This window comes from Microtus oregoni, unplaced genomic scaffold, assembly GCF_018167655.1.
Source record: "Microtus oregoni isolate MIOR12 unplaced genomic scaffold, Mior012 000025F_ref0000491, whole genome shotgun sequence".
In the NCBI taxonomy this organism is placed as follows: domain Eukaryota; kingdom Metazoa; phylum Chordata; class Mammalia; order Rodentia; family Cricetidae; genus Microtus; species Microtus oregoni.
The window spans coordinates 2,708,996-2,735,015 of record NW_024543084.1 but is presented as its reverse complement, the minus strand read 5'-3'; the positions used below and the strand labels follow the sequence as shown (position 1 = coordinate 2,735,015).

Sequence of the window (26,020 nt, the reverse complement as noted above, 5' to 3'; positions counted from 1 at the left end):
CAATACTGAAAAAGTGATATACTTCCACCAGGATGATCCCAGCAAAACTTAAACAGTGGAGCCCTGCCATGCAGAGAATGATAGGAGCTGCCCAGAATGCAACCTCCAATGTCAGTGTCTTCTAGCTCTGTAGAAGTTTCCTGGAAGAGGACAACTTCTGTTAAATGATCACCAGAGTCACTTGTCAGTCCTTGTCTTCAAGACTGAGATTGTTCTGAAAGCAAGAAATATACTAAAATTAACCAAAGACTATCTTTAGGCAATGCTCTCTATTTTCCAGAAATCATCTCAGTCTGTCAACTTTATTCTGATAGAAACATTCTTGGTGATTCGTGTTCAAACTCAGGTTCTTTTTTAATTTTTTTAACCTTAAGAGATTTATGGAATGGCTTCATGATTGGTATAATTCTATAAATTATAGTCATGAATACTATCCTACAGACCTCAAATTCTTTGCTGAGTTAGACAGATATATACAAGTAAGTATATTTAAAAAATGAGTAGCCATACAGGGGATATCATCCTTTGTCTATCATTTCACGTTACCCAGATATTAAATATGGCACACAAATGGCTTCAATCTATACCACATTAGCCATATTGGAACATTTTCCCTCATCTTTTCCCTGATTTGGCTCTCATTTAGCAATCCAGAAGCTAAAAGGTATGATTTTAAGGGAAGCTGGCCCAGTAGGCAAAGTGGGAATATGAGTTACAGTAAATGTATGGAGGTTTTATGCAAAAGCAATCACAATCCATTATGAAGCACAGAAAATGGATGTCAAGAGTGGATCTTGTGGGCACTGCTATCTCCATTGGTATAGTTCAGCAGTGTAGGCAAGTATCTCTTATTATGAGAAATGGGTGAGATATTTGGCAAGAACCAAGTACAAACATAGAAGACAGTGCCTAATAATAGATGACAGTGACTTCCCACATGGCTTCTGTTTTCACACAAATATTTAAAGATTTCAGTGGGTTTCTCTTCTGCTTATAAAGTGCTCATATTCCACACATATATATATATATACAAGTATATATATATATACATATATATATATATATATGTAAACGGTGTGGAAAGTGAAGCAATAAAAGATTTTTCAAGATTTTTTTCCCAAACATCCCTCTCTACACAGAATACCTGATAATATTTAAAACAGAACAACAAAATCATGCATGTTTCCTCCCACCTTGAGGTGTTGACTGAGGTTTCTGTCCTACCTGGTTTCTGTCCTCCCACCAGGTCCCAAAGAATCACACAGAAGTCTACATTAGTTATAAACTGACTGGCCCATTAGCTCAGGTTTCTTATTAACTCTTATAACTTATATTAACCCATTATTCTTATTTATGTTAGCCACATGGCTTGGTACCTTTTTCAGCGGATAATCACATCTTCCTTCTTCTGTGGTTTAGGCAGGACTGGGAAGGAATGGGCTCCCTCTTTCCCAGAATTCTCCTGTTCTCATTGATCCACCTCTACTTCGTATCTGGTGGCCCCGCCTATACTTCCTGCCTGGCTACTGGCCAATCAGCATTCATTTAAAACATATATAGACAATTTTCCTGCACCACTGAGGCTTCTGTAATCTCTACTTACTGTTCTATAGGGGTGTTAAGGTTTAAGTAGCACAGAGCAGCATCTGTAAGACATCCAAATTTTAGAACACTTACTGCCATGGATTTGGTCCTTTCCTGTTACCCATCTTAACTCTGGCACGAGCTAAGCACCTGTCTCCCCAGCTGCCAAAACAGGACAGTGCTTTTGTCAAAGTCTGTGATGGGAAGAACAATGAGTATTATTAATACTAATTAATGAGTATTGTTGGATGGACATTAAATGTTTTTATTTCCTAGTGCTGAATTGAAGGGACAGTTGTATAAGGAGTGTTGGGGCACTTGCCAGTGACCTTAAGCAATCAGGTGGCAAATAAAAAGCCCTAAAGGTGAGCCTCATTTTGATTACAGAACCTCTGTGTTTGATCCAACCCCTTTCTTTAGGCCCATAGGATGTTTTCTTAGTTGTGTGCACTCTCTGTTTTCAGAATCTTACCCCAAATCTGGAATTAACCATCTCTATGAAACTAGGTAAATGATATAATACAGTAGATCTTTTTTCAATATTACAGGCTATGTACTGTTTAAAATGAAGTTGCTTAGTGATCTCATTCTAGTTAAATGTTCTTTTAATTTTTATTTATTTGTTTTTTATTTATTTATTTATTTTTGTGGACATGTGTATGCCTGAGAGCATGCATGTAGGCCACTTTCATGTAGTCCCTGCCTAGACAGGAAGAGTGCCTCATCTTGCCTAGGACAGGAGTTTCAAATTGTTGCAAGCCACCATGTGGGTGCTAGGAATAAAGCCCCAGACTTCTATAAGAGTAGCCAGGGCTGACAACCACCAAGCAATCCTCCAGGCCCACCATTTAGTGTTTCTTAACTGAGCAACCAATGTTTGCCTGTCCCACTGTTAGGAGAAAAAATGTTCTGCTTTTTTATGTGAATCTGCCATAAATACCTCATTGATGAAAAACTCTTCCTCAAGTAAATAATCATAAAATATACCAAGGAAACCTTCACAATTATCTTAAGCAAAAATAAATAAATGAGAAAAGTGAAGGAATATTTGAAAATAAGAATTTTGTTATTGCCTTAAAAGGAAAATCATTTTGCATTAATCGTTTCTATCAAACAAGAACCCCAAACATATATATAAGAAAATAGGACTAATAACCAAAAACAGAGAGAAAATTTTTAAAAAAAGGTTAATGAAAAAAGTGAGTGTGAAAACCCTAAGTCTTTAGGGGACATTAAAAATATAAAGACAATAACATTTCTATAACATAATAAAAATCATGAATACAAAAAAATAAAAGTCATGAAACATGTACTGAAATAGGACCCTTAGTCAGCATATTCTCTTAATATTAAAGTGTAGTAACATAACAGGAAATTCAAATAATCATAATGTAATCAACCATCCTTTTTATACCATGTACCAGTAAAAACACTCATAGCAACATGTCAGAATTTGAATGAAGATTTTTTTCATCATTAAAGATTCAGTCACTAGAAAACCAATACAAACATCTAATTCAAGATGGTAGTCACATCAAAAAAATCTGACTTTCTTTCTCAAAAATCCTAATAAGAAGATGAAAAGGATATACTTGTTAAAAAAAAAAACAGAAAGGAAGGAAGGGAAGAAGGGAGGGAGGAAGGGAAGGAGAGAGGGAGGGAAAGAGGGACAGAGGGAAGAAGATAAGAATTCCCTGCAAAACAGAAAAAGTGCCAATAGCACACCACAAATAGATTCCAAGAAGACAGAGAGCAGATGAGATCGCACATGTGAAGACAACAAAACAGAGGAAACATTATTATGAGACAATATAAGTAGGCACAGTTCTTTGCAGTCATATCCTACAGAATACACAATTCTCTACAGTGGCATCGTATAGAATGTCACGACTTTGAGTCAACACATACAATAAGCAGCAATTGGCAAATGGTCAATAAATGATTAAGGAATACAAAGCTAAACAAATTCAGTCCCTCCTTCTCAGCATCTTGCCAGCACTGTGTCTGAACTACATCTATCCCACCTTAAGCTTTTTCTTCAGAAAAAAAAAAAAAGGAACAAGTTTCTAAAATCCCCTACGGCAACACCCAGGGATTTCTGCCAGTGGTAAACGCTGTTTTGAAACATAAAAAGTCAGCTGGTGAGTAAGCAAATGATACTTCAGAGAATGTGGTTCTCTTCTGAGAAATCTTTGTAATCCTGTTCATTCCAGTCTGGTTTTTTAAAACAAAAGTGTAATGACTTGGTCTCCTCATGTTCCCAGTGTATTCCTAGCAGGGCAAGCAAAAACCTCTGTCAGCCTTCACTCGTGTTATTTACTGCAAAGAGGTAACTCTCAAAGTAATTTGTCCAAGCTCCACCAAAGCACAATGTGGGTACCTTGAAGACACCACTCATTTAAAACTCATACCAAGACTGACTTTATTTCCAAAATGAGCGGTTCCCGATCCAGCAAGGATAATGTGGTCATGAAAAGGATGTCCAAAGCCACCAATTTACATTGGTTTGGTTTGGCACAACTTTCAAAGTTCTTGGAGTAAAAAGGGAATGACACGTGAATAACGGCAATTGAGATAATGCTCCCAGGATTTTAAGCTTGCCGTTCTGCAGCCATTCGGGGGAGACCTCACCAGCTTCAAGACGGCACCTACATAATTTATAATTACTAAACCTCACTGATAGGTTCCAGATTATTTTTTGAAAAATGCATTGCCCTCTTTGTTAGTATACACTTTGCCATTTTCACCCTACTTACACAATTTAAAACGTATGATCGCAGTGGCAGGGCAGAACCTGCTCAGAGCGGGAGCCACTAAGGTCGAGATTATTATAATTTGCAAGATGTATGATGTTGCTATCTCTGCATCTAAAGGACGGAGAAGCTGTGTCAGTAGATTCATGTTGCAACTAAACGCTTTACTCGGCTCCCTCTTACTTTCTGGTTGCTAACTGAAGCCACAAGACAGTTTCTCAGCTATGACTCAGTCACGCAACCACAGCAGCAGCTCAGGTCTGAATTAGCCTCTCCATCTCCATCAGCAGCACACCCTGCCTTCGTCCCTAAAGAAAATAGGTTATTAAGGTAGAATAAGGCTGTTTTCTTTAAACACTGCCATACTTTCATATTGTTCAGTTGTAATATAGCCAATCCATGCTACTCTTTCAAATGTTTTTGATTATTGAACATTTAAAAAAAAAATTCTACAGAAATTTTCAAAAGACCAAGGCCATTGTTTCTTCGGTTGCAACTTCAACTTACACGTGAGAAAAACAAAACTTGGGATTCCGAGGAACTGTAGCAGTTGAATATCAGTCTACAGCACAAGACAGCATAGACACTCTAAATACTCCTAAAATACTATTATGAGTGTTAGACAAAAAGTAAAAATGTACTTGATTTTATATGAGGCTTAAGGAAAAAGTTATGATTCATATCCTATTGTTTGGGATTTGTTTCACGTATCTTTGACTTCTTATAAATCAGCCAAACAAACAAACAAATAAATAAATACAAAGTCAGTGTACTCATTTTTTACCAGATACAGATTGACTTTTCCTCTTTAATAATTCTTTTAACTGAGATCTTTTACTCTTTTAAAGATAAATTGAAACCCTCCTTTACAGAACATAGACTCACATTTTTTTTCCTAAAAATATTTTTTCTCTGAATTCCTTTCAAATAACTGGTAACCTATAGAATAATTAGGGTACTTTTCATTTGGATAAATTTTATTTTGGGAGACAAGATGAAACTGCGCATCATTCTTCATCTGAATGACATTAGGCTATATCTGAATCCCAACTCTTCCAAAGCTGCCCCAACTTGCTGTCCTCAACTTTGTTCTATAGACACTACTGCACCACCAATAATGCAGAAAATTCAAAATCATCATCTGCAGTTGTTTATATGTTCATAAAAGAAACATTTTTAAAAGAGTACACAACCATGTACAAATTCTTTTTTTTTTTTTATTTTTTTACTTTTCGAGACAGGGTTTCTCCATAGCTTTTGGTTCCTGTCCTGGAACTAGCTCTTGTAGACCAGGTTGGCCTTGAACTCACAGAGATCTGCCTGCCTCTGCCTCCCAAGTGCTGGGATTAAAGGTGTGTGCCACCAACGCCGGGCTCCACGTACAAATTCTAACCTTTAAAATAAATCATATTGTTTTAGAGTTTTCAAATTAAGACAAAATGCCAACTACTTTCTGATGAAGCAATAAGAAAATTTAGTTATATTAGCTAAAATTTGGTCAGTAAATCATCCTAAATTAATCTTTTATCATTCAAACTTAAACACACAAGTATAAGGACAACTGGATCCTGGAGTGAAAGCAGGAATCATATATTAGAAGAAAAGTGTTAATTATGATTTTCACATTCAATATGTCAATTTTTCATTCTACTTTGGGCAAACACAGTAGGTTCCTTTAAGGCAATAGAGGTAGTTTGCACATTGGGAAGAAAAAATTGTTTGATGTTTATAAAGTGAATTACGTCTTGGGTGGTTTTTCTATTTACAGATAGATGTCTCACTCCATCCAGTTCTTCTGTATTCTGAGAAGTTTGTACTTCTCAGAAAGGGGAAGCGTCTCAGTAATGTATTGTTCATTAGCTTACTCTGCAACTCCCAACCCATAACAATTAAGACATTTGCTAATAGCAACTCTACTCCTCTGCTATTGTCACAAGTTACTTTAGTTCATTACTTTAGAAGAGTTCAGGGCACTGGCAATAGTTGCTCTGCCTTATGTCACCGATGCCTGTGACATAAATTGCATTATCCTACTGTAAGCTAATGAAGAAATGTTTTGCACAACACAAAAAGTCCTAATTTAAAATGTGTAGAAGTATAGAAATGGCAAACCAGAGGAATGACATTTCGTGTCATCAAAGATCTTTGTAATGTCTTTGTTACAAAATATAATGAATTTCTTTCAACTTATTTAACACTTATTATCATGGATCCCCATGATTAACAATGATTTGACACCACCTCCTTGGAGAGGATGCTGGGATAATGGCCCATGCCCTTGGCCAGTAATCTCACCCAAACTTATCTGTCTGATAGCCTAGATACATGATACTCCTAAAACAAAAATTAAAACATCAACATTTATTGGAGAGAATAATAGTACATAAATAAGTATCTCTGTATATTTTCTCATTTATTAAGAATCCTAGAGACTTAGCTGTTAAAATGGCTAGATATGATAAGCATATCATACAAAATCAAACAAGTGATTATCCAAAGTTCCCTACAATATTTTGATGACCAGTTCCAAAATGATCTGAAACTCATAGAGCAATAGGCCAGAATTTTCCATATTTTCTTTTTATAATATAATATCTTATTATATGAACATGCTAGAAACTAGTCATACATTGAATGACTGTTTACTCTGTAGCTCAAGCATTAGACTAATACATGCCAAGTAACAGTGATTGCAAGAGACGCAAAATGGGGCATGGTTGGGAATGAAGAGAGAGAGAAGGAGAAGGATGGGGGATAGAAGGAGAGCAACAAAATGAAAACAAAGAAGAGAGAGGAAAACAACTCATACATGTCTAATTATTTTATCTTTCCAATAAGGGAAGTTACATTCACACACACACACACAGACACATACACACACACATGCACGTTCTTTTTTTCCTAACTTTTTTCTGCTTGTCTTAAGAATCATCTTAAATATGCCATGCAATTGCATGGGTTTTTGTGTTTGCTTTAATGAAAGTTGTATTTGACTCTGATTGTCCCAGAACTTTATGACAAAAATTGCGAGATTAAAATTTTGAGCATTGTTTTAGTTGAAGTCATTGAAATTAGTCTTCTCTGTGGAGAAGGGGTATTAACAATCATGTACAATACACTTCATCATTATTTGTTTATATTCTCAGTTCTTCTATGTGCTGGTTTGAAATATGCTATTTTGTTTTCAGGCCTAGATGTTGATGGAATATATCGAGTTAGTGGCAATCTGGCAACAATACAGAAGTTAAAATTTATTGTCAACCAAGGTAAGTGATTTCTTTACTTCAAACACTTTTCAGAAGTCACATCTCTAGTTGTGCTCAGGCAACTGCACACAATGAACAGACAGTCAGTAACCAATGTTTTGAGGGGAGCACACAAAATGCAGAAATCAAGGAATAATTGAACAATTATCAGAAAAATAAATCATAACAGGGTATCTGAAACGACATAGACTAGAAAGCCAAACTAATAGCTCATGTAAAATCAACAATGTGTTGAATAAAGAAATGAAAAAATAGAAAACAGAATAAATAATAAATTAAGAAAAAATAGCTCAGCTTTGAAAAACTGTTACTGGGTTATAAGAGGTTCCTGATATATGTTGATGAAGGGAACAATGGGCATATGATTGAAAACATAAGAACCACATCACAAATGCTCAAAAAAGAAAACATGGAAGATGTGTATGTTGTTAATGAAATGTAAATCAAGAAACAAGATAAGGTTAACACCCCTTGAGAGAAAACATAATGGCGCACCTCTTTGGGTCTTTACCAGCAGATACAGACTCTCTGTAATGTCTGTTGTTTCCACACAAAATTCCACACACAAATATTTACAGCTTTATTCCTATTTGGAAAAGCTTGAAGATAGGGTCAGGATGTTGCTCAGGAGTGAGATGTCTGCCTCACATGCATGATGTATGAGACCCTGGTCCAGCCCCTGAAAGGGATGAATAAAAACTTGAAGGTAATAAGGTATGTCTCAGAATATGATTGGACTAAAATATGTGGTAAATTAATATAATGGAATATTACTGTGATGGATAGAAACCACCTATTGAGCCATGAGTAGACCTGGGAGAACCTTAGATGTGTATTGCTGAATGGATAAGGCCAAAAGCTACCCACGGAAAACTATACAGCATTTCAGGAAAACTGTACAGATAGGGAAAGATTAGTGGTAACAAGGAATTTGGGAGAGAAGTAGAGTGAGCACAGAATGTGAGAGCAGTTAAAGAATTCTGTGTAACATCAGCATTGTGCATTTATGTTGTTATAGATTAGCTGGTCCCATAAAATAGATAACACAGAGAATAAAGGCTAGCATAAACCTGGGAAAGCTGTCAACAATAACATGTCAAGCTCATTAGGTGTGACAAAGTTACTTTGTTAATACAAAGTGCTAACACTAGGGGACTCTCTGGGAGGTGTGAGGGAGCTCTTGTTAACTGTATGTGCTGGTCAGCCTTTCTAAGAGCCTGAAGCTACTCTTAGAAAGTTTATTAATGAAAAAAAAAATAAAACTAAGAACATTAGGAAAAGAAGAATAGGATGCCTAAATGACCTCAGGGTGATATTTAAGTAGTTTGTACATTTCATAACTAGACAACTAGGGTGTCTATCTTTTCCATGTTCTCTTCACACGCTTGATAACTGAATTTATAATAGGATACTCATATCTACTCTCTAAAATTTCATCTCTGCTAAGACCCATTGGTCTTATTTTTAGAGAGAATGTAATCAAATGTACACATGGGCTTTATACCAAGAAGCATTAAAACATGAAGGTCTTGACCTTAAAAAAATAGAATAAAGGGGTTGGAACACCTGCCTCTTCCACAAATCTCGATATGAGCTTGGATTTGAATCTTTCTTGTGTTTCTAAAAGAGATAAATTTTGTTGTTTTAATTATGTGGTTTGTGTGGGCATGTGAACGTGAGAGCTCATGCCCACAGAAGCCAGAGGCACTGGATCTTCTTGGAGCTGGGGTTTATGGACAGTTGTGCGCCACACCCAACATGTGCCTGTTTTGCTGATGTTCTTGTTCATGAACCAGTGCTAGTCTCAAGGCATCCCTGTATTAATAACGGTGGAGTAAGTATGTATGTCTGTGCTACCTACGTATTGTGCAACTATGAGTGTGTATGCTTCTGTGTGCGTATGTGTGTGTGCTTCTGTGTGCATGTGCTTCTGTGTGTCTGGGGGGATGTTATGTGTACATCCTCTATATGTTGGTTCCTGTGAATGCTGCAGGTAGAGGCATTAAAACTGTTAAAAATTAAACTGTTTCTCTATAAGTTCAGGTGGAAAACCTCTTATGTGTGTTGACTAGTTCTTTGACTAGTTGTCCCATAATTTTTCTTTCTATGAATCTTTAGGGGCTCTGTATATTGACTAATTTGGCTAGGCAAAACACAGAATTCAACTTTACATTACTTCATGTAAGTCCCATTGGTCTAAGCCACAGTGTCCCTCTGTGGGTAAAAATTTGCACGAAATAGCTCAGTCTCATTTTTATTCTGTTTGTAAGCAGCTAAAATCATTCTTGTAAGATAGCTCACGCTGAAACCATATCCTGACTGGGATTCTAGACAGCTGGGCAACACATTTCTCCTACAAAGAAGAAATCTCAAAACAGAAGCCATGCTAGAAACAAACACTAGCTGTATTTCCTGCCTTTAAAAAATTATGCTCAGCAGTTTGTTAAAGAAAAAAAAAACAATCTGCAATGAAAATACGAAATCTATCCATCTCATCTTTTACAATCCAGACTTGAGCATCCTCGGAGACGTTGTAACTGCTCATGTTTCTGTGAATGTTGACAACATAAAGCTGGACAGAGGCCTGAGTTGGTATCTGGTGGTATAAACTGTCAGCAGTCGTCCTGTTTTACAGCACTCTGAGAATTGAACACAGTCAACACAAATGAGGCGGCACTGGGACCTTTGATACTGCTGACTCGGTGTCCTGGAGTCTCATAACTTACATATTGAGAAGACAGAGAGATGGTCACCAGTCTAGAGCACTTGTTTTGTTTTGTTTTTCCAGAAGACCTAGAGTCAATTCCTAGCACCTCTGTAGAGGCTCAGACTATTGGGGTTATCCAGCACCCTCTTCTGATTTGTGTGGTACCAGAAGTTTACATGCACATAAATGTAGCTAAAACACTAATAAATATAAAATTTAATACCCTAAAAATTTCATATATCTATATATATAGATATATGAAATGTATATTTATGTATATATACACAGGTATATGTATGAATGTATATATACTATACATACACACACACACACACACACACACACACATATATATATATATATATATATATATATATATATATATCATCCCCTCTCAAAATTTGATGATTGGCGTATTATTTGAATTAGTGTTTGGAACAAGGAGGGTAACACATGCTTGTGTGTGTGTGAATGAATGATGAAATAAAATGCTGATGACATGCATTTTCCATTAAAGTATGCATAGCTATGCAAGCATCATACATTCATTTTAAAATTTCATATAGGACATCGAAGAATTTGGTGTCCTCTCCTTCCATTAGCATCTTTTATCCCCTCTCTGTTCAACTTACATGATGCCTCTTTTTAAAAAGGTTCCAAATATATTTTTTTTAAAAAATGAATAAGCCTTATCCACCGTTAGACTACACAAATGAAAACTGATTTTGGAGATTTTCAAGAACAGTTGAATTGCAATTTCTGTGTTTCGCTGACTTTCTTGAATGCTATAATCATCAGCAATTCTAAATACACCAGTTGAATGATTCAATTTGTTTTGGTTTTCTGTTTGACTCACTAAACCAGAAAGAATTAGATACCCTTATTATACTTCCAGATCAGATGACACACACGTTAAATTCAAAGAGATCACTTTTGAAAAACATTTCCTAATTAAAATTAGTAATGCTGATAATAATTTTATTGTATAGGTAGCTACCATTTTCACAACTTACCGTATCAGGCTGTGCACTGAATTCCCTACATATATATTTAATTTAATCTTTTCTTCAACCTTGTAGTGCAGTTAGGTACAATGAATAAGCTTGTTGTTTTCAGAGAGGAAACCGAGGCTCAGTTGTCAAATGTCCCAGGATATGGGGCTAGAACTAGGTCACAGATGTCTCGGACTCGAGTGTGTGCTGCTAACTATAGCCAAGAAGCTACACCGCCCCCATGCAATGATTCTTTATTATATCCTTCTTGCAAAAATAGAGAAGTGTCTCTTCAGGCTGGGCGTTCATTTGCACGTCCCTGTTTTCACTCTTCTTCTCAGCATTGGTTATTGGTGCTACTATTCAGTTTGGCTAAAACTATTCAAGAATGGGGATGTTTGGGAAAACATCACAGGAATGAGGAATCCTGGCGCCTCGAATCTCTGTAGGGTTTATGATTCTATGTTTGGATCAAGAAGCACTTTGCAGCCTTGCAGAAAGGCATTACGGATTCTTGACTTCTTAGGCTATTGGTGTATTAGTGAGTGGTGCTCTGCCTTGTCTGTTGAATTTGGTGACAGCTTTCAGTGACATTTTGCTGATGCAACTCTTCTGGTCTATATGGGCATCCCCAAAGAAAACTGGTGCATGACCCTAGATGTCAACCTGTCATCAGCCCGTGTCATTGTGTTGATCCTTCTGCATGATCTGTGACCTCCTGGTGGCTTTGCAGCATGGGAGCACGTATGCAAAAGACAGGCTTCAACATAGAGGATGCTCCGTGGCTGTCTTAAGGAATTTTGACGGTGGGTCTTGGAAATCCCACCAGACTTCCTCGCATCAGCCCTCAGTCTCAGCTGCCATCTGCACATATTGCCCAAAATCCAATCTTACATACATGTCTTCTGGTTTCACTCTTTCTATAAGAGACCGGAGAAGTTGGCATCTTCTCTGCAAAATACTACATTTGAAGCTGCCCCAAAGCCTGAGCCAATAGGATAGCTATAAAGCTATGTGGAGAGATAAGATGGGATTTTTCAGGACCAGTGCTTCTTGATACATGGTAACAGATTCCCCCTGCAAGTGTTTGCCTGGAATTGGAGGATTTTAGAACTGATTTCCAGAGATAGAAATGCAGATAAAAGACAACATGCTCACATTTTCACTATAGGTGATCAAAATATGTGCCTTACAGAAATCTACATGGCTAAGAATCTTCTATGGACATGCACACGCCTGTTTGTTTGTTGTTTTTAGGGGGAGATAGTTTTTTAATTTGTAATCTTGTACTATCCCTATATTTATTCACAAAGATTGTATTGGCACAATAAGACATACTAGATGTTTGCTGAAAGGAATGCCTTTGCTTACTTTAAACTTGCTAATAATAGGTCAAACACACTGAAAATATACCATCAGAAAAGCAATCCTATCTAAACTACTTCTCTGCAGTCATGCTCCTTAAAGCAAAGCACAAGCCTTAGTAGCTGTTCCTCTGCATCCCCTACCATTTGCAGTACCAAAATCGAATAAAGGAAAGGGAAAGTGGGAAAGAATGTTGACAATTGGCGGTTTCATCTGGAAATAAGCAACTGGATGAAAGTAAAAAGGATTTTGAAAAGGACTTTTAAGACTTCTAGTCGTGTTCTTATAAAATAGTCCTTGTGTCAAATCCATTCATTTTTCTATTAAGTGAGTTTATGTTGCTCTCTTGTTATTCTTAAAATGAGTATTTCCTTAAGCCTACTTCATTTTCACTGGCAACCGCAGCATTAACAAAACAAACTGTGTTATTTGCTTTATCCTTTTTGGGTAGGGTGAGTTTCTTTGTTTTATTGTTGCTGCTGCTGCTGGTGGTAGTAGTGGTGGTGGCAGTGGTGTGGGTGCCATGTTTTTTAAGGTGCACCTTTGTGGGTTCCATGTGATGAGATTTTATTTTAACAATGATTTATTTTTCCCTTAAAGCTAGAAAGATCACTTGATCATAAGATGGGCAAACTCTAACATTGTTCAGGACTTTAGAAACTTCCCTAGATCTCATTTTTCAGCTCTACTGAATCTGAGCGCTCGAAGACTATTAATGGGGAAACTCATATAGCTTGCTAGTTGCTTAAGGAATCTCATTGGCAGCTGTAGTAGGAGCTGCGGGCTGTGTCCCACCCGGCTCCCAGCCGTCTGACTAGCTTATGCCCCGAAATAACAACATACAAACTGTATTCATTTAAACACTGCTTGGCCCATTAACTCTAGCCCTTACAGGCTAATTCTCATATCCCGATCAACCCATCTCTAATAATCTGTGTAGCATCAGTCTTACCGGGAAAGATTCAGCATGTCTGACCTGGCAGCTTGCTTCATGGCGTCTGCCTGGGAGAGGGGAGCATGGCCTCTGAGCTCACTTCCTCTTCCTCCCAGCATTCTGCTCTGTTTACTCCTCCCACCTATGTTTTAACCTATGAGGGCCAGCCAAGCAGTTTCTTTATTTTTTTAACCAATGACCTTCCTCCATCAGGAAGCAGTGCAAACTCTTGACAAAGATGGCAAGACAATAAACTCTTCATATTTCTGAATACAGAGGCCAAAATAAACTATAATTTCTAGTTATTACATTTTATATTATATTCCAATCACAAGCTTAGGGTCCTTTCCATTTCTAATGTACAAAAACTCTGGCCACAAAACTTAAAACAAAATTATATGCTTATTGTGGGTTATATTATATAACTTACTACAAAACAGGTGATAAAAACCGACCTAAAAGTCAGGCAGTGGTAGTCGGGCAGTGGTGGCATATGCCTTTAATCCCAGCACTCAGGAGGCAGAGGCAGGCAGATCTTTGTGAGTTCGAGGTTAACCTGGTCTATAAGAGTTAGTTCCAGAACAGGCTCAAAAACCTACAGAGAAACCCTGTCTGGGTGTGGGGTGGGGAATGGCCTAAAGCTGTAATTGAAGCAATTAAAGGCAAAGGCAGTCAAGTGGGAAAGGCACACAAGATAAGAATTCAAGGATCTTCTTATCTTAATTCTGAGTTATTCTATAAGTCTAAAAGAATCTGTTCTGATCTCTTTGAATCTCATATTCTTCATTTCCAAAATGGAAATTAATATTTTAAAAAGTGAGCAAATTAAAAACTGAATCGGCCAACTGATAATTACTGTTTACTTTAATTATGATGACAAGAAGTTAGCCAAAATGAGTATTAGTTTTATTAGTAATACTGTATTACTATATATTAATAATCAAATATGGTTCTGTCATCTACATGATGGAATTTTCTTTGATGGTAATTAGATTTGTTTCCTAGAAAGAGAAATCCAATACATCAAAAGTTTTATCACATTATTAGTCAAATTCCTGGACTTAGGAACTCCTGGACATAAAAGAGAAATTTACTTTCCTTTTACAATGAATTTGTGATACAGAGAGTGGGCGGAGTCTATGGGAATTTTACAACGGAATTCAGTGTGGGTTTTCCATGGACATTTGGTTACTAAATCCAGAAATTAAGTGAGAGTTATTTAACTACCAACCCTCGAGAACCCCCTAGGAGATTTATAAACTGTCTCATCATCATCACAAGCCATCACCACCGTGAGAATTAATAGGCAGCTCTTAAAACGCTCGCTAGAAACGCAGACCAAGCCTCCTCCCGCTTCAGTTACGCTGCGCGCACAGCATCCTTTCTCTCCATCCCGACTCCATCACAGAAACGTACTGCTCTCTGACAAGATCCCTGCCAGTTCAGCTGCTTAAACCAGTGCAAATTGATTACCTCACAGTTTCTGTGAGTCAGAAGTCTGGGCACAGTTTCGCTGGGGGCTCTGCAGTCAAGGTGTTAGCCAGGAGTGGATTCTCATCTGGCAGTCTGCCTGGGGACAGGTTCACATGGTTTTTGGCAAGTTTGAGTTTCTGGTGGGTTGTTGGCCCGAAGGCCTCAGTTTGTCAGTGGCTACAGTCCTGGGGCCGCATGGATGGTTCTGTAGGCCAAGCACCAATTGGTAGCTTGAGTCATCAGAGAAGTAGGGAAGAGAAAGATTAATAGCGACACAGAAACTAGAAACCTGAGTAATGCGATCATAAACTGCACGTCCCAGTTCTTTTACCGCATTCTATTGGATAGAAGAAAGTAGCTGTTCCTATCCTGGAGGAAGGATACACACAAGGTGTGATGCCCAGGAAGAAAAAGTAGCTGTTCGGGACATCTATGAGTTTCTTTTGTAAGAACCAAATAATGGAACTTTCCAAAAATAAAGAATTGGGAGTCACTCATAGAAACTCTCATTTAAACTCAGGTTGGTATTACAAATACATATTTGAAAAGAAGAGGCTTCATTGCCATATCTGGGAACCTCCACCACAATATCTGGCTAACTCTGTCTTGGCTTTCCAGGGAAATACAATTTATCTAGCCATAAGTTATACAATGTTAGAAATTTAAGAGAAGCAGAAATAGATCATTAACCACAAAAAAAGTTAACCAGTTTTCTAACCCATGGAAACTTTTCTCTTGGATTGTTAACTGATAGTATTCACTACCACTTATCAGCTGAATCAATGTGTAATTTTACAATGCTGCTGATATAGTATATATGTCGCTGCCATGATGAAAATCGCTCACAGGTAACATTGCTGCAATCATTTTGCAATACTGTACACTCTGAGATGAATGAAAAGGAAAGATGTCTTGCTTAACGGTTCTCTGACAAAACTAAAGATTGAATGATATTAAAAAGCATAACGGGATTAATCCAGTGCCAACGACAGCCAACCTTGAATTGAGAATCTACTAGATGGCATGTTCTCAAAGGTAAATGTATCACAAGCCCTCATTGTTCACATGAGAAACCTATATGTCAGAAGTTTAAAGAGCCTTCCTAAGGCTGCCAAGTCTATATACAACAAGGGCCCAAGATGATCCATTTGAAACTCACTATAAAGCGTATGTTATCAGATTATTACATTCAATTTATCATCTTAGACCCAAACCTGTTTTCTTCTTTGGGACACCAAAGAGTCAAACCTTACTTCTTCTTGTTGTAATGTATTTTCCTGGTATCTAGCTAATACTATTCTTTTACAAGGGAATTGTCTATTGAAATGTCTTTCCAGTAAAGTCTCTCTCTGCCTGTGAGTTCATCAGGGGTAAAATCTTGATTCGTCTGTGGGCGTTCAGCAGAGAAAGGCACCTGTTATTTTGTGGTCACTCAATAAAATTTTGTTCCTACGAAAGAAACTAAGCAATCGATGATTTGTTAACACAGACCGACTTTACATCCCGCAAGTACCAAGTGAGCTCACTGGTTTCATTTCTATTATTTCTCAACCGTAAGAGCAAGTCCTACAGCATCATCTGTTTCTGTTTTCTCCCCAGAGGCCTTTAAATTTGCATTTAGTTCCTCGTGAGTAAAATAAACAAGGGACAGAAAGAAACATTGGATAATTCCATAGCCCTATGCAACTTCACTAACACCAAGAAGAGATAACTGATTGTCCATCAGCACAGTGTGCCATTAAGAGTTGAACATATCAGACACAGTGTCAGAAGTAGATCCTGGCTTGCCATATTGACCTGCCACGTGCTGGGAATGATGACTTGGCTGAATCAAGAGCTATTGAATTGCTTTGCTTCTGTTAGCTAACCCTGGCATCCCGATCTTTGAATGTCTTGTTTTTGTTTTCACACAGGAAATTCTCATTGTTAGTAATCACAGCTTTAACGAGGCACGTGTATTTATACATCATCTCTCTTCAAGGTGCCCCACACCCTTTAGTAACATTTCCTGACAAATGTGTGCTATAGAAAGAAGCACTCTCCTCTTCAAAGCTGTTTCAGAAATGGAAAACAGTGGCAGGGTTAGCTATCCGAGGATTTGCTTAAAATTTGTAAGATGCAGGGATCAAACTAAGATATGGACTAAGGTCTGAATGATAGAGACACTTTTAACATAAAAGTCCATTCTCTTTTATGCTCTCATTGTCAGTGAGCACCACGGAGGAGGGGTGACAGGGAAGTCACTCAGTTTTCCTCTATGTTAGGAGTCCAAGAACAAATACATTTGGGTAAAACCGAGAAGTGAGGTCTCTGAAATTGGGTGTTTATAGCATCCCCTTGACACACACTTGAAGAGTTCTGACTAATGCAAGACATTATGTAGGATGTTGGAAATCCATCAATAAATGGCACAAGGAACATTCCCTAGGTCATAGAACCTCTATGTCCATGAACATTCCAATCTGCTGTGTAAGAAGATAGAAATAGAGTAGAAAAATCCAGGCTCTGGGGGCCTGCAAAATTCCAGCCCTTTCTTCTCCTTAAAAAGCAGCAGGAATTGGTGACATCTGTCTTTTCTACCAGTTTACTACCTTTTCTTTTACTCTGGTCCAGATTGCTTCTTTTTTTTGAGTTTTCATCCTTTTCTGCCACATTCTTCCTGAGTGCACCACTCCCCTTCTTACTATTATCCCCACCTTTTTTTTTTTTTTATCATATGCTGTAAGAGGCTAGATCATTCCTGGCTCTGGGCTTGGACTGTGAGAAGTGTGTTTTCCTTTACCTTTGTGGTTTACAAGTGTGTATATTATTATATTGCAACAGCATATCTGTCCTTCTGAGCAAGAGGTATGCCATCATAGGTTTTTGCCTACAGACAAACTCGCCTTCTGATTTTGGGGATACATCTCCACAGGAAGTGATTACTACTGCTGCCATATTCCCATAGTGCTTTGCAACTGTGGCTCAGTGCTGAATGTGGTCTGCTCTATATTCCCTCTGTCTCTCTCATAGTTGTCTGGGTGATCCCCATTATGCCAATCATGTTCCATGCTCGTTGTAAGTTCTCCATAAAAGTATGCTGCCTGGTCTCTGCTTGCCAAAGTGCTTGCCCTTCTATTTCCACTAGAGAACTATCTGGATTAAAACTGGGATCAATCATCTCCCAAAACATGGAAGTTATCGAGTGTGGTTTCTGGGCTTCGAGTTACCACATTCTGAGCCCCTGACCAGGCCATGACTATATATCTTAATGAGCTCACTTTGCCCATCCTCATACCATATGTTTCAGGTTTTAGATTTCTTTTACCTGTCCTGTTTACCTTACCTAATGCTCAACATTAGCATAAAAAGATCCCTCCCACTCCCAACTGTCTGTCAAAGTGTCCAAGGTGATTATTTTGGCTAGAACTATAAATCAACTTGCATAACCTACAATTCTGTGGGAAGAGAGTCTCAGTTGAGAGCAAGACCATAGGTGACTGTCTTGTTATTGATGTAGGAGGACCCAGAGGACTGTGGGCAGGAGCATTCCCTAGGCAGACACTACTGAATATAAAAATGCTTTCTAAGCATGTCTACTTTCTAGCCAGTAAGCCAACCCACACACACATTTCTTCGGTTGTGAAGTCAGTTCCTTGGTATGAGGTAATGCTACAAGTAAGTAGGGAGGCCTTCAAGTTTTCCCTCAGTGATGAACTGTCACCTGAAATTATAAGCAAAATAAACCCTTTTGACTCTAATTCTGTCTTTTTGTTTTGTTTTGTCTTTTGTTTGGTTTTTTGGAGGGTGGGAGGGTTGACGGTATTTGTTTAGCAACAGTATTGAAACTAGAACAGACTGAATGAAAAAGATCATGTCCTTTCCTATTTCTAGGAAGTATGTAGTCATGTCAACGGTGAGGATTTTAGGTCATCATGAAAGGTATTTTTGACTGATAAGATTAACCCACTTCAAATCACAGCATTTCCAGAGCCATTTTTCCTGAAATTGTGTTTCTGGTCCTCAGACTAGCCCGTGTCTCTTGCGTCTATTGATTCTTACTTCTGGATAAATACAGCTCACTTGAATTCTATGTCAAAGTGTAATTTCTGCTAGCGTTACCCTTGCTGCTAATCTAGTAGTCTAAAAAACATCCCTCCGTCTTGAAAACTTAACATGCAACAAACTATAACCAAAAGACAAAAGGTCAAAGAGAATCTTTATGGCACTTTAAGCTCAGCAGGATGTACCTGCTTGGATGAGTTCACACCTGCAAATGATGCAGGTAGAAACTTCTTTAAAAAATACTTTTTTATTTGTTTCTTCACTTACATCACCGTGGATTTGTGGAAAAAAAAAAAGTAGTCAAGTATTGGTCATTTGGATAGATGACAAAGGGAAGTGCTGGCTACAGTCTAGCTTCTTAGCATGAAAGTCTACCACCACTATTGATGAACTTTCCAAATATAAATTTTCATGCTTACTCCAAAAGAAAAGCGCCTTAAAGCAAAACCACGCCATTCTTATCTGCTAAAAGCAATGTGTTCCCATCCTTTGCAAGATGGTCGAGCAGGTTTTTAAATGGTTTAAAGTTTCAAGGACTTTTTCTCCTTTGTTTATTCTTCTAGAGAAAAGGAGTCGGCAAAAATTGCATCCCTTAACGGCCCCTCTGCCAGAGAATAGAAGGACCCCAAACATGTTCCACAGTAGGAAAATCAAAAATAACACGGAAACTCCAAATATGTTAGCCTATTGAGAATATTTATTAACTAAATAATTTAATAATGAAGAAAATGCCTACTTGATTAATTGTTACAGAGTAAAAATTACAATAAAACTGTCTTGATCAGTGCTTTGCAGAAGCGCCATTACTGTCTGTGCGGTTGTTTAACAAGGATTTAATTGGAAAGATAAGTGAATGCACATTTAAAAGTATTGTTAATTTGCTTTATAATCACCCCATCCTTCACAGTATTGACAGCACAAGGCACAAACCCCTTTCTGTTTAACAAGTATTATTTTCCATATGTGCACAATAAATTCTGAAACAGTAATTGGAAATGTTATGAGTTCTAGCATACCTAGTGCAGTGGGTTTGAGGTATACTTTCTTTACAAAAGGCAACCCACTTTTAATTCTTGAAAATGAGTGATAAACCTTTATCCCTTGCATCCCATCTAGAATAGATCAGAATCCATTTCACTCACTTCTTTTAAAAGAAAAAAATTCAATCGTGTATTTTTTTTGTCAAATAGCATTAAGATTGAAAAGAGGGGAAATTAGATTATTTTTTAGTCAATGATTATATTACATATTACTTTCTTCAAGATGCTTAGAAGCATGGAAGAGAATGTAACCATGGTGCTTTATAGACTGTGGCCACAATAAAACCACCTGGATCTGACAGTGATTTCATTTAAACCTATTGAAGGAAACAAGAAAGCTGTCAAGAGTATCCTTGGTTGAGGCCCACCCTTGCAGCCACATAGATGAACAGGGGACCCCACCCTTCTGAGAATCTAATCAGCATGGCTTACAAATTATTCCTGAGCTTTCTAAGTTACAAGGAATTCAAAATGCCTGACTTGAACTGTACCTTGTCATTTATCTCATCCAGTGGAGAAAAAAAAAAAAAATTAGGAAGTCTAACCTATTGGCTGACCATGAATGCATCCTAATTCCTAGGCATAATTTCAAAGAGAAAGAGGAAGCAAGTGTGAAGCTTGTCTTGAAAATGGTGAGCTACAGTGGAAAGCTTTCTCCCATGGTCACCTTCCCAGCTTCCCAGTTATGACAAGTGGGCATGATCTTTTTATGTCAAGAACTACGGGAACATGCTTACTGCCCTCCTTAACTACAGCTGTCTCTTATTAGAACTGGTAGAAATTCTTAATTTTCTTTAAATGGCTTTTGTGGTGATGGTTGTTGATTTATTTTATTTCTGTAGATAGGAATCATTTCAACCATCAAAGCTTAGAAATTCTGAATGTTTCATTAGAATATTTTTTGATATGAATGCCTTGCTCTCTGATAAAACCACGCGTATCTTTAGTTCGGCTACGCCTCTGAGATTTACCAGCAAGCGAGAATTTCCAACCATTAATAGCAACCCACGTGTCACAGAGTCCTTTCTTCATTTCTACATGTGACCCGTGTATTTTGACTTCTTTAGTCAGAATCCTCACATGCTGGTGTTTTGTTCCCCGAGTGGGGTGAAAACCATGCTATATATACATACAAATATCCTGCAAATATTACTTTTATTTCATCTTGGAATTTCTCCTTTGAGCTGCGGGTTTTACAACCATTTGTCTTGGGTGAAAATGTGTTTGGGCCCAAGTGCTTTCCATGTCCTTTTCAACCAGACAGAGCTGAGATGGTCAATAACGAAGTGTCCAGTCGTCCTTTCATTAACTGAAATGAAGAAAATGTAATGTTTGCTAAGAGAATCAGGATGCTGAGAAGGGGGAAGACTATATGTTTCTGTGCCTTCCTGTATATGAGGGAGCCACGGGGTGCAGGAAAGAGATGAGGCTTTTTATGCTCCGGTAGGGGGAGCATTCTTTTCCCTACTGTACGAACAGCATGGTGCATGTGTTTAAATATGCCATCCAGAAATGCAGACTTTTCATTTTCATTTTGCAAGTGGGAAATTTCACTATGTGATGGGCACATTACTCTTCTTAGCGACACATTTTGTGCAAACTCATTTGGGAAAGAATAGGAAATTTAGAATACTGCCTTCATATTTCTTCTGGAAATGTTAGCCTGAATCCATTATTTCCAAACCTGATGAGGATTACAGTTCATTTGTATTTCACAGCGACCCATATTGTATTCTGTTTTGTGAAGTAAATAAGAGATGATGCTGTTCTAATGGTGCTTGGGATTTGCTTTCCATATGAATAGTTTTATTTGGGGGGCAAGAGGAAAGGAAAAGGAAGCTAAGACTAAAATAGATGATTTAGCCTTCACTAGATGGAGTGTGTTATTCTGACAAAGAAATGCCCTGAATTATTTTTATAGATAATTTAAACTGGAGGAGGTGGGATTAAAAACTCACTTAGGTCACTGAGCACATCCATATTCAAGTGACATTATATAAAGCACTGTTCGGTAACACCCAAATCTATCTCTATTTAACTTCATTTAAAATGCTTGCGGACTAAACTGATGGCCGAGTAGGTGGGTGCTCTGAGCCACCAAACGGCATTTTCTTCGACATGATCCCCACCTGTTCCATTTTGCCTAACACAATTAGAACTCCGCTTAGTTTGCTCAAGTAAGAAGGGCAAATGCTTTCGCCTTTTATAGCAAAGATGTGTTTATTGTGACCGATTAGGAAGTTGTGTTAAGGATACTGCAGTGCTGTCATAAGTAAGTAAGGATGACTTTTGTGATTTACTCACGGCACGGACATTGCCTTTTTAAAGAGAAACAAGTTCTAGAGAGGCACAATGTCTATGGTCCATAGTTTCTATTCCTGCACTGCAGCGCTAAGTTAATAAAAACCAACTCTTCCATGTTAGTTGCTGTGCGGAGCTTACTCCTTGTGGAAGCAAGGACCCATGTCTTCATATCAGTCAGGACAGCATGAGAACTAGACAGGAAAACACCAGGGGAAGACGAGAAACAAGAGGTGTTTTGGAAGAGTCGGAAGAGGTAAAGGTCTTGTGGCAAAGAATGAAGAATTCAGGAGTATTGAGAACTTTAGGGGGAAAATAAAAAGCTTTGATTTTAGCAAGGAGTTGGAAGAGGAAGTCATATCTTACTTCACCATTGCACCAGAGCCAAGTCTGTTTTACCCACTAACAGAATTCATCTTTGGCATTAGGTATATAACTAGACTATTTTGGTCGAGTCCCATTCATTATGCAAATCACATATTTAGTTCATTCTCATCGGCATAAAAATTTTCAAAATAATTTTCCATAGGAAAAAAAAAATCCTGTCCCTTAATGACTTTGGCTGATAATCACCAACATTATTTTTCTGTCGGGAAAGTTTGCCTCAAACTAGCACTAGAACTAAACTTTCTAAGGGGGAGAATTTTTAAAAGTCATCTGTGATAGGGAAAAAAAAATCTCAAACCACAGTCTTCGAGAAGTTCTTTTTACACATTATCCTCACTGACTTTGGACATAAGCTGATGGACTTTGTGGGACAACCGTTACTTTCAATACTCTCTTAGCCTAAAAATAATTAATGCCAATGGGGAATAAAAAGAAATATTGACTTTTTAATGTATGTACCATGTCTTCCAATCTCCAATAATTCTAAAGGTAAAACATCAGCACTATGAGAGAGGCAAAGTAGTAAATAGATGTACATATGATTATTTAGAATATTTCATGGAACGCAAAGCTAATATCAGCTTAAGCCAAAATGAAAAAGAATATGCTTTTGTTTATTACCTGAAAAATTAAGGAAAATGGCCAGCTTTGAGTACAACTGACCTCCAGTTTGAAAAGCATCATTCAAATGTTAACTCTGTCTCTCACCTCTTCTCATCTCCACATTGGGTCTGTTCTCAATTTTCCATGATGGAAAAATGACCAACTGCAGGTCTGAGTCAAACTCCCTGTTTCTAGTCCACCCATAATCTCTTTCCCCCAAACACTTGACTATATTACCCAAATAGGGTCCTTAGTCAACCCTGGAATCAACCGCTATGACTAAGTTGATGTCCTTTACCGAGGTACCAAGGTCCACACCTAGAGACTGAGGTCCTGGCCCATCTAGGCACATTCGTGGGATGGAAGGCGTGGTGTTTACCCAGAGGCATGCAGTATCCTAGCAACAAGATATTTCTCCACAGCTGATCTTTCACAGTTTGTGTATGAGTACCACATAGGAGGGATTGATTGTAGATGAGTACCACACAGGAGGGATTGACAAACAAGACACGAGGCACCCCTGAGGCCACTCTTTTACGTGCAAGCAGTTTATCAAATGCTTAAAACTTATCAAACAAATTTTTCAGGTTTTGGAAAAATTTTAAAGATGCAGTAAATTTGTTTCAGATTTGATATACTTGTACATTTCTGTATTGATTTTTTTTCAGGAAAGGGATAATTATATCTAAGTTACACTGGCTAACTTGGTCAGACACTCAAGTATGGACCCTCCCGTGTCCTGACTCATCTATTATTATGGAATATTTAAAGTGTTTTAGGAGAAAAATTCCACCTGCTTTCCAGTCTTTTAAGCAATCACCATTTCTACCAAGCATACGATGGCATATGAACATCAATAGCACAAGATACAGAGAATTACAACTGAGAATTTGAAATAGGAGACACTTAGCATTGAACAGAACTGGTACATGTTGAGGAATCCTAATAATGATGTAGAATCGTGTAGTTGAAAATATGGTTAACAGAGACAGTCCAGCAATTCAGCATTAGTACTGAGACCCTGGGTAAGTGCTGACTCTCCTTACAACCCTGTGATAACCGGGACATAAATAAGCACCAGTTTTTGGTCAATGTTTTGGTTGATTGGTCCTGAGATTTGTTTAGAAAAAAAAAATGAGCCTTCATAAAAGAAGGAAAAACTGTTTGCTCTTTTCGTCATATTAGGGACTCATGACAAAGCATTCAAATATAGTGCAAATAATTGCAAACTGATGTATCCAACTGTTTAAAAATTGAATAAATAATTTAGCTTTTACACATGGGCAACCCTTGCTTAAAAACTACAAATCAGAGTTCTCCTGTTTGAATCTATTTTATTTTGTTAATAGATGAGCTAATGTGATAAGCATTTAATTGTATAATATATTATTAGCCATTTTCTTTGGCATACCATTAACTTTAAATAGTATTAATATTTAACATTTTATAATACACACTACAAAGTTCTTATTTTTCCAGCTGAACAAAAAAATGTTCATTGATAGTAAATCTCTTTAAAGTGGGTTTTAAGAGGCCCAGCATGCGAAACTTGTCCCATTTATACTGTTTGATCAGAAATACGCAAAATGCTACAGCATAATAAAGCGAATGGTAGAAGATGACGATGATGCCAAAGTTGTATTATGATTTTGTATTCAAGTAGAATGCATTGTGTAATTAGGCAAAATTGCATATTTAAATGTTTGAGAGAACATTTAAAATGTGAGAGTAGTCATCTAAGTGTATCAACTTCTCAAAGATGGGTAAGTCAGAAGATATAATGTAATTACTATTTTTTATTGTATGGGACTATAAAGCAAACACAGGATTTTCAGATGAAACACACAGTTATCTCACGCTTATGGGGACAATCTTGGGCAGATATAGATCTATATGAATTTGAGCAACCAGCTTTCTTTACTTTAGAAAACATCAGGAAATATCATCAGTATTTTGTGTGTGGTGGACAGCTGAGCATCCTCAGTGTTTACATAGGTCGATGTGATGTTCTTTGCTCCATGGGCATGGATTGTGTTCTTAGTGGCAACCAGCATTCACAGAGAGGCACCCCTTTGTCATAACCAGAACCAGATCAGAAAGAGTAAAACGAGCGCTCCGACCTATACCCATTTTCATGGTAATCTTCCAACGGTATTCCAGACTACTTTAAAGCAGCCACATTTTCATCCAGGGAGGGCAATATGAAGAAGTCAGGGCTTAAGTAAAAAATAAACTTTTGTTCCTTATTAATAAAAATGTTGATGGTACACTTGTAAGTGAGCAAGAATGAACTCTGAGGGTTTTTTTTTACCCTTTCCCACAAAGAACTTTTTCTATACTATTAATAATATAACATTGTTCCTATTTTAAAAAGAACACTATGAGATGTCAAAATGTCTTGATTTCTAACTCTACCTGAATTTCCAATGATCTTATCACATGATCAGATGAGGCCTGTGGAATATCATAAAGTTAGAAGAAAAATCCACTTGGTTTGTGTCTGCTCCTTATGAATTTAGCTGTGATTTAATTAGGGGACTACTGGGTGACGAGGTGAAAGAAGTTGTTTTG

General features: G+C 37.5%; 1 protein-coding gene across 1 annotated transcript in view; it reads left to right on the top strand.

The window, feature by feature from the left end:
- The window catches only part of LOC121462866 (rho GTPase-activating protein 15), a 568,141-nt gene that overhangs the window by 365,290 nt on the left and 176,831 nt on the right, over positions 1-26,020 (top strand). The window contains exon 10 of the mRNA XM_041674830.1: positions 7,526-7,603. Within this exon, the coding sequence (XP_041530764.1) occupies positions 7,526-7,603 (78 nt within the window). The remainder of the gene's footprint in view (positions 1-7,525; positions 7,604-26,020) is intronic.